Source organism: Monodelphis domestica, chromosome 6 (genome assembly GCF_027887165.1).
Source record: "Monodelphis domestica isolate mMonDom1 chromosome 6, mMonDom1.pri, whole genome shotgun sequence".
In the NCBI taxonomy this organism is placed as follows: Eukaryota; Metazoa; Chordata; class Mammalia; order Didelphimorphia; family Didelphidae; genus Monodelphis; species Monodelphis domestica.
Window position 1 is genome coordinate 260,258,092 of NC_077232.1, and position 9,886 is coordinate 260,267,977.

The following is a 9,886-nucleotide window of genomic DNA, read 5'->3' on the forward strand; positions in this document are numbered from 1 at the left end:
TCAAATGATTCAGCTAAATGTATTTTGGAAATAAATTCTTTCAAGCTTCATTTCAAGTCCCATCTCTGTCATGAGTCCCTTTGAACATGGCACTCTATCCACTGTACCACCTACCTGCCCCAGGAGCATGTTCATATATGTGTTTTCTTTTTTGGTGGCTTACTATGTCTTAATGGCTTCTTGCTATCATCTGATGACCTTTGATGAGGAAGCAAATGACTAGGGGACCTGATAATATAAAGAAATTGGTGTTGAATGGGACAGAGTATGACTGAGTGAGAAGACAAGCTCAAATTCCTGGTCTGTTGTGTGTAGACAAGACAATGAACATCTCAGGGTTTCAGTATTCTCATATGTAAAAAGATAGATGATGATAGATTTCCGAGATTTTTTTAAGGCTAAAATGAAATAATACAATTCTAAGAGTCTCTAAGAGTCTCATTGAATACTCTGCTTGGGTGTCAGGCAGATAATTTCTTGTCACTGACCTCACCAAACTCCTGTTTTTCTTGTTGCTACTTGACCTATTCCCTTATTCTCATCTTAGATTCTAAAACAAGGGATATGCTTTGATATTTCCTCATAGAATAATAGAAATGCAAAATCTCTTATTAATAGCTGAACCCCATGTTTAAAAGGTAAAAAAGAAACATCTATTTTCACAAACTTTCTCTTCTCTTTCTTTTTCTGAAACCTTCTAGTTTCATAACATTATGAATGAATAACATTATGAAAGAAGTGTTAGCTGTAATATTTATTAATTGTGTAATAAACAATACAAAAATATTTTTACACAATGTATCAGTGTATCCCAGTGAGAAAGATTCCAGCCAAAGTCACCTCTGCCATCAGCTACAACTGTTAACTTCTCTGCAAATTTGGAAATATAGTCTCACTATTTAACTCTTTCTGTGTGGCAAAACTCCACCAAGACTAAGAATTAAATTCAGTTCTCTCAGGAAATCTCTTCAGTCTTTGTCAAGATGGTGGTTTAACTTTCAGTCTTTTAGGAAAGAGGTTCTCCTAAGCCTTTTCTCTTATTGTAATCCCTCTTGAATCATAACAGCAGTCTTCAGATAACAGTGAAGCTGTTCCCCTTTCCCCCAGTTCTTTTCCCTTATGAATATAAGGTAATAACAATCATGTTTTATGTGGGAGGGCTGTTGAAGTTGATGTTACATGATAAAACTATAAAGCACTTTATGACTTTCATAAAGAAAGCCTCTGCTTGGAAAATAATTATTATTGAGAATGAACCATTTGAAAATTTTAATTTAAAACTTAAAACCATGAAATAAGTATTTTTAATTAAAATATACTTTCAAAAACAAGGAAGAATTTTTGGAGTTGAAATTGTTTACAAGGGAGACATTTAGAACCCATCCAGTTTCTAATTCCTCACATCTTTTCCACTCTTTCTCTTGTTAGCTTCTTCTGAACCTCCCCTTTTCTCCTTCAAGTGAGGATTGTAGACCCAATTTCCATTTAAAAAATGTAACACACTGATGTCAAATTAGAAGTGTTTTGAGTCTAGGTAACATTAAACAGTTTAAGAAAATGTTTTATTTTTAGTACATGTATTCCAGGGACCAGATGGGATTGCCCTTTAAGAACCTTAAGCAGTCTTTAAAAGCAGTTTTTATCAATAGCTTCATTGCAGGGACACATAACCATCTGTAACTAAGCCCCTGATTTCTTTGAAATTAGGAGTTCAGTTGCAGTGAACTTATAAATTGACATGAAATATGAAGGCCTGGGTGTTTGAGAGAAGATGGGCTATATAAACAGAGAAGCTGCTGTGGTTTATTTTTGTTGCCAGATATCTTAAATGGGAAACCAAAACCTAGTGCATTTTGATCTCATCTTGTACCACTAATTTGTTGTGATTTGATTTTTTTTGCCTCTCTTTGGTAATGAGAGAAGTGCCTAAGTCCTGTGCTAAATAATAGATACTAAATTATGTGTCATGAAGGCAAGGACTTTTTCTCTTCTGTGCCTAGAGAAGTACTTTATTTATAATGCTAATAAAAAGTTGGTGAATTGAATAATGCAAATGCATATGCATATATCCAGAAGTTTGGTGCTACTATTCACTGTATTATGGCACCAGAAACCATTCCTTATTATTATCTTATATTATTATTATCATAATATATACTTACATGTTGTTGTTATACGTTGTTCTTATTGTCAGTCCCATTAAAACATGAGACACTTGAGGACAAAGACTTTTTTTATGTTGCTGAGCTTAGCACAATGTGTGGCCCATGGCAGTCTATCATCAGATCATTCTATAAGCTTGAACCACTATTCATCAGCATTTAGAATTTGGTGAATCAAAAGATGGCAAATATGCTAATTTGTTAGTTTTCAACCTAATGGCTAAAGCTGTTTGTTGAAAGGAATGCCAGTAATGAACACAATTAAAGCCAAAGCCAATGAGATTTTAAATAATCACTGGTGCAAAATGCAGTCTCGATTGGTGGTGTTTAACTGTCTGTTAAGAGGTCATGTGGAGTGAATGAGTTGGCAATTCTCCCTCTCATTCCCTCTCCTTTACATCTGGCAGTTTTGTTGATTTCATAAAGAGCCAGCCCTAGGAAATCTAGGGAGTCTATATCCACATTTCTTTGCATCTTTAATGAGATTGATTCATTTAATGCTTCTGTCTAATATGCCCTGTTGATTTTTCCTTTCCAGTATCTTGCTTAGAATCTGAGTTGGAAAGGACCTCAGACTCTCTGATTGAGAACCCCCTATATGATATCCCTGACAAATGGACATTCAACCTCTAATTGAAAATCTCAAGTGAGGGGAAACCACCACTTTCTGAAGCATTCATTTTCTATTTTCAGTAGCTCTAGGAATTGGGAGATATTCTTTCCCCTAACATGGAGCCTAAATCTGCTTCTCTGTAACTTTGACCTGCTGTTCTCACTTTTGATCTCCAGGCCCAAACAGATCAAGTTTTGTTCCTCTTTTATATGACAATACTTGCAATTCCTGAAGACAATCAGCTTTCAGGTTCCTTAAGTCTTCTCCAGGTTGAGACCCCTTTTACATCACCTGATCCTCATGTAGTATGTGTAGCCTGGAGGCTCTTCACTGTCCAGATGACTTACTCCTGAACATTTTTACCCTCACAATCTGGGTTGGGTTTTTTAACCTCTCTGCCTTTGCTCAGTGTTCTCTCTACTCTTCCCATAATCTGTTTATCCAAATTCTCTTTTCAATGCTCAGTTCATCTTTCCTAATCTGTGAAGCATTCCCAGAGAACACTGGCCCACCCAAGTGATCTTCCCTCCTCTGCAATCACAGAACTTATTGGCTGTCTACATTATTCATCTGACAACCTATATTCTTAAATTTTTTTTTTGGTATGAGTCCTATGATTTCATTGTTGTAAGGAACTTCCATTGAAGACCTTTCCCAGTGCAGATCAGACTTTCTCCAGAATCTAGAGTTGTCTAGGGGGCACAGAAAGGTAAAATAACTGCCCAGAGTCACACAGCCAGTCTGTGGGTGAGGATGGGATCTAGGTCTTCTTCCTCTGGCCATTATGTACTAATGATACTTCTCAAACCATATATATATATATATATGTTTTTAAAAAAAACCCTAATGTTCTGTCTTAGAATTGATTCTATATATTGGTTCCAAGGCAGAAAAGTGGTAAGACCTAGACAAATGGAATTATGTAAATTTTCCAGGGTCACACAGCTAAGAAGTATCTGAGGCCAGATTTAAACCGAGGACCTCCCATCTCTGTGGCTCTCTAATGCCCTGAGCCACCTGGCTGCCCCTAGACGGATGATTTGTAATATATATTCTTTTATTGATTTGTATGGCTGTTTTGCTTTTGTATTATTACATGTATTATTTGCTCTCACAACTCAACTGTTAAACTCATCAAGTCAAGGATTTTTCTTTTATATATTCATCAGTGGCTAAAATGAGCAGCTAGGTGGTACAGTGGATAGAGTGCCAGGCCTGGAGCCAGGAAGACTCATCTTAGTGAGTTCAAATCTGGTCTCAGAGACTCACTAGTTGGGCAAGTGACCCTGGGCAAGTCACTTAACCTGATTTACCTCAGTTTCCTCATCTGTAAAGTGAGCTGAAGAAAGAAACGTGTCTTTGCCAAGAAAACCCAAAATGGGGTCATGAAGAGTCAGGCACGACTGAAAATGATTGAATACAAAAGCAACAATGATAACAGAGCCTAAAACAATGTCTTGTATGTTATCTATTATTTAATAATTATTTGGTAATTGACTATCTTTTTTTTTTCTTCATAGGATGTAAAAAGGGAACCAAGTTCATGTACATGTTTAAAGGGGCCCAAGCTATCAGAAATAGGCACCATTGCCTGGATGATAACCCTCAGTGATGCCCTCCATAACTTTATTGATGGCCTGGCTATTGGTGCTTCATGCACCCTGTCTCTTCTTCAGGGACTTAGCACTTCCATAGCAATCCTGTGTGAGGAGTTTCCTCATGAGTTAGGTAAGAAACTCAGGGCACAAATCTATCTGTTTATTTCAAAGTGATTTTAATTGAACAAGTCTTTGAAATGCCAAAGGCTTGAAATCTTGCCGGTGATATTCAAATAAATGAAAAACTGTGAGACCCTGGTGGTTATTTTTTCTTGTATAACATACATATACAGTGTAATTAATTTCACATTTCTCTTTTTCTCTTTCCAGGGGACTTTGTGATCCTTCTCAATGCGGGAATGAGTACTCGGCAAGCTTTGTTCTTCAACTTCCTTTCCGCCTGCTCCTGCTATGTTGGGCTAGCCTTTGGCATTTTGGTGGGCAACAACTTTGCCCCAAATATAATTTTTGCTCTAGCCGGTGGGATGTTCCTCTATATTTCTCTGGCAGATATGGTGAGAAATTGTTTTACCCTCATTCTGATTTCACATTAAAACCCACTACTGAGTAGGTGTTGAGACTCAAAACCTCTTTGTTTCTTATTGTTCTGTCCCTTGCACATTCTCCAAGGAAACTCTTGATTAAAAACAACAGCAGCCACAAATTCAAACCTTAAAGAAAGTACTCCTACAGTTGTGTCAGATTTTCCTGTTTGAAAGAGACTTGCATGAATGCTTTCAGCCTTCCCCTCAGAATGTCCTTGGGGATAATGGGCAGCAGATATGTGGAGGCACTGAGATATAGTGGATAGATGGCTGGATTTAAATCCTGTCTCAGACACCTAGGAGCTAGATAACTGGGCAAGTCATTTAAGCTCTTTGTCTGTTTCTTCATCTATAAAATGGAATAATAAAGCATCAGCCTGACAGGATTATTGTAAATATTAAAAGATAATGTACATAAGGCAGTTTGTACACTTGTTACAATAATTTTAAGGTCATTCTTTTGATCCTCTAGGCTAATAGTGTCAAACTCAAACCCATATATTGACCGAGAAAACCACAAATGAACATTATCTATGATGTATTGCATTTTTGTCAAACATTTCCTAGTTTAGCAGCACTTGAGAGTTTTGCTGTCTATGAGTTCAACATTTGCACTAACAAATATTAAACTTTACCCATGACCTTACTTTTTGTCAAACTCATATAGCATCTCTCCCAATCCTTGTTGTTCATTTTGTGTTGGGTCAGTTGTAGCCAAAGAGTGTTTTTTGTTTGCATTTTGCTTTTGCTGTGATGCATAGTTTGATGATCCATACCCTGAGTGGTATATTTACATATCTTTGCCCCATACTTGGACTGAATAGAGTGGAATAATATGCTAGATATTTCCCAGAAAGTTTGAGTTCTGTTTAAGTGTGTGTATGATATGGCCACAGACACTGGCTGTGTGGTCTTGGGCAAAACCCTCTGTTTGCCTTAATCCCCTAGAGAAGAAAATGGTAAACCATTCCAGTATCTTTGCCAAGAAAAACCCATGGATAGTGTGGTCCATGGAGTCAAGAAGAGTCAGATATGCTCAACAACCACCACAATGATTTTAGTAGTTAGAGTTGGAAACTTGGCGATCATTTAGTCCAGTTCCATCAGTTTATAGTTAAGGGAATGAGACGCCGAGGGATTAGCTGGATTTTTATGACCATATGGAAAGAAAAGAGCAGAGCTGGATTTCTCCAAGTCCAGTGCTAGATCCAGTCTAGGTATTTTCTGATGCCTCATGGTCATGGTAATGCTACTTGTTCAGTTCAAGATGTGATAATTTTATTAATATCATCATTAAAATTCTGATATTGGGAGCAGCTGGGTAGCTTAGTGTATTGAGAGCCAGACCTAGAGATGGGAGGCCCTATGTTCAAATCTGGTCTGAGACACTTCCCAGCTGTGTGATCCTGGGCAAGTCACTTGACCCCCATTGCCTAGCCCTTACCACTCTTCTGCCTTGGAGTCAATACACAGTATTGATTCCAAGATGGAAGGTAAAGGTTTTAAAAACAAATAAACAAAACAAAAAAAACACCTTCTGCTATTATATCTTTACTGGACCTATGATATATTTTTATTGAATTCCTGGTAAGATTAGTACCTGCTCTTTACCTTATAGTTTAGGAATTTTCTTCACACAAGTCAGCCAAGAGGGACAGTTCACTGCTGAAGCCTTCCTTCTCTGTCTTCTTAGTGTGTGGAGGTGATCCTAGGTCCTTTTTTTAAACCCTTCCCTTCTGTCTTAGTAACAGTTCTAAGTTAGAAGAGCAGCAAGAGGCAGGCAATTGGGGTCAACTTGCCCAGGGTCATACAGCTAGAAACAATCTGAGGACAGATTTGAACCCAGGTCCTCTCCACCCCAGGCCTGGCACTCTGTCCATTGTGCCACCTAGTTGCCCCATGACCCTAGGTTCTTGAGGGCCATTTTAACAGAGCCTAAATTAGTTGTTTCTACTAAGCTGGAAAAAGGTCAGGCTTCAATGGAGTAAATTTTTCTTATCTGACAACCAGTTAAGGGTGCTCATAAAGTAATGAGGTGTTCAGCCAATCCACTGGAGGAGAACCCACAATTGACACGGTCACACCTCTTAATGTGAAGATGGTAGGAAATGCATGGGGGATTGGGATTTGGCAAAGGTGCAAAATGCTCTTTGTCAATTTCCCACTCTGATCTCACTGACCCTAGCAGTTAAATGACTTGCTCAGGGGGTCCCAAAGCCAGGATGTGGCAGAGGCAGGTTTTGAATCTTGGTCTTCCCAGCTCTTGAGTCAACTCTATCTACAATCTACTACGATTACTACTAATGTTAATAATAATTTTTTTGGTTAGTACTACCAGGCATGCTACCTCATGTGAAGATTTTCATCTTTGAAAAATTCTTCATTTATTGTCTCATTGTTTCCTTGCCATAATCCTATGAGGTATGCAATTCATTTTCACCTCTCCCCATGGCACCTGTGTTTATTGTGATGGCTCAGTGATTCTCTGAATCTTTATACTGGTGGGTATTCACAAAGGGATTATGGCGTTTAGCACATCCTCTTTGGGGAACTGCCCAAACAGATGGCATTTTCAGGTATTGGACACAGAAACTGGACTGTAAGCATGTCACCTAGTTCTAGTTGCTTCTGTTGTTATACATTTCAAGGGATCAGACTTATTCATTCCTTGATTCCATGAATTTCAGGCTAAAGTATTGTTTCACCACAAGATGGCAACAGTTATCTAAAAATCTAACTTTCTTTCTCCCTAGTTCCCGGAGATGAATGATATGCTAAGAGAAAAAGTAACTGGAAGAAAAACAGATTTAACCTTCTTCATTATTCAGAATGCTGGCCTGCTAACAGGATTCACAGCTATACTTCTCATTACCCTGTTTGCAGGAGAAATTGAGTTGGAGTAATCTGACTTTGAAGATGGCATAGTTAATGAAGACAATTAACCAATAAAAAATGAAGAATTCTTTTAGTCTGCACGGGGGCTTTCAGTTGATCTACTGAGTGAAAAGACAATCTTGTTTTCTTTTGCAAGTCACAGAAAATCAGTTACTATTTCCAGGCCTGCAAAAGGGCTCATCAACCATGTGTTACAAAATGTTTTTCAGTTAAATACAGCTTACCAGTTCCTTGGTAAACAGTGTTGCATGTTATATGTGGCCAAGAACTACCATTCCATATGACTCTGGCAAATAAAGATGAAGAAAAATTAATACAGGTTTTCCAGATCTTAATAATTCTGATGGGAGCAAAGGCTCAAGTGGTTTCCAGGCAGGTTAATTCTCATTAATTTGTTGTAGTGGTTTTATGGGCAAGACCATCAAAACATGGAGGAGAATCAAAACTATTTCAGCACACATGTAAGTGGGGCTGAGATCTTAATTATTAACACAAACAAGAAAGATATCATTTTCAGCTTTTGATCACTCTTTTTATGTGACTCAGATATATTTTGAGAACCCCTTTTAAAAATAGAAAAAGCTTATGAAAAACCTGAAAATTCTAGACATTCTAAAAAATGTAATCTGCTATGTGCACTCTGAACTTTTATAGATATTTTACCCCAAATAGTCAATTTCACTCAGAGTTGGGCTTGTTAGGCCAGAAGATTTTATTCTAAAACTAGAATTGCCTGTATGGCATGCACAAATGGTATTGTAGCTTCTATTGTTACTGAGTGGCAGATCAACATTCAGGGAGATGACAGTGCTCAGTATCAATATGCAATAAATGTTTTCTAAAGGGGTTGTTTGTTCACAGAAAGAAACAATAACATTTTAATCAGTTCTAAAGAAGGACAAATGTTAGTTCAGTGAGGTTTTTATAAATGCATTAAAAGCAGCTGGACTGTTATAAATCAAGGGTTAATGGAAGGGGGGGAATCACAATTTCCTTATGGGAAATTACTGATTTTGGGAAAATTACCTGTTTTGTCATCAGTTGATATTTTTTCTTAATAGTTTAATAAGTACCTCTCGATAGAATGCTGGACCAGGAGTCAGGAAGACATGAATTCAAATCCAGCTTCTAATGCTCACTAGCTATGTGACCCTGGGCAAGTCACTTAACCTTGTTAGCCTCAGTTCCTCATCTGTAAAATGAGCTGGAGAGGGAAATGGCAAACTACTCCAGTATCTCTGCCAAAAAAAAAAAAAAACCCAGATGGGGACACAAAGAGTCAGAAATAACTGAAACAACTGAACAACAACAATAACAACCTCAATACAAAATAACTCAGGCTATTTTTCTGCATTGCAATAACAATACAGCAGAGACTAATCTGTCCATTCAGTTAGGAGATAATACTACTGGTGAATTGTCCTAAATGATTTTAACTCTATATTTTGTGTATGTGTGTAGAATAATTCATGCTCCCATGTCACCTTAAAATAAAATTATTTTAAAATGTGAAAATGATTGTTAGTTTGTAAAATCAGTGGTGAACTTTCCCCTCCAATTGTACAGTGTTTTTATGTGACAATAAATGGACTTGATGAACATGTTCTGTTTTATATGTTGCATGACATTGATGACAATTTTCCAGTTTCCAGTCAACAAAATAGTAAAGTTATTTGAAACTATGAAATGATGGTATCTATAAGCTTCCTTTCAGAAAAAAATAAACTTTGATATACAATGTGCTGCAATTTTTTATTTGTGTCATTGTTCCTGAGAATTGCCTGCTGGCTTCACTACAAATTTATGTTTCATAATCAAAATTGGGCTCTCACTGAAGCAAGGCTATCCTTTTATGCCTCCATAATTGACTTACCATCCCTCTCACAACTGCTTTTCCAGACCTCCTCATCCTTTCTCATGCCTCCTTTAGCTCCTCCAGTCTGCTAAGAACAGTGCTTCATATTTCACTGGAAAAAATGGAGGCTTTTTATTGAGTACTTCCTCTTCTCTCTTTTGTTAAATCACTTAGATACCTTTCACGGTAACCTCCTTCACCTCTGTCTCACATGAAAT

General features: G+C 37.4%; 1 protein-coding gene across 1 annotated transcript in view; it reads left to right on the forward strand.

Annotated features, from left to right (window-relative positions):
- SLC39A8 (solute carrier family 39 member 8) overlaps positions 1-9,551 on the forward strand; it is a 74,400-nt gene extending 64,849 nt beyond the window's left edge. Inside the window, exons 6-8 of the mRNA XM_001368839.4 lie at positions 4,296-4,503; positions 4,704-4,888; positions 7,672-9,551. Coding sequence (XP_001368876.1) covers positions 4,296-4,503; positions 4,704-4,888; positions 7,672-7,821 — 543 coding nt within the window. The 3' untranslated portion in view covers positions 7,822-9,551. The remainder of the gene's footprint in view (positions 1-4,295; positions 4,504-4,703; positions 4,889-7,671) is intronic.
- Positions 9,552-9,886: the final 335 nt, after the last annotated feature.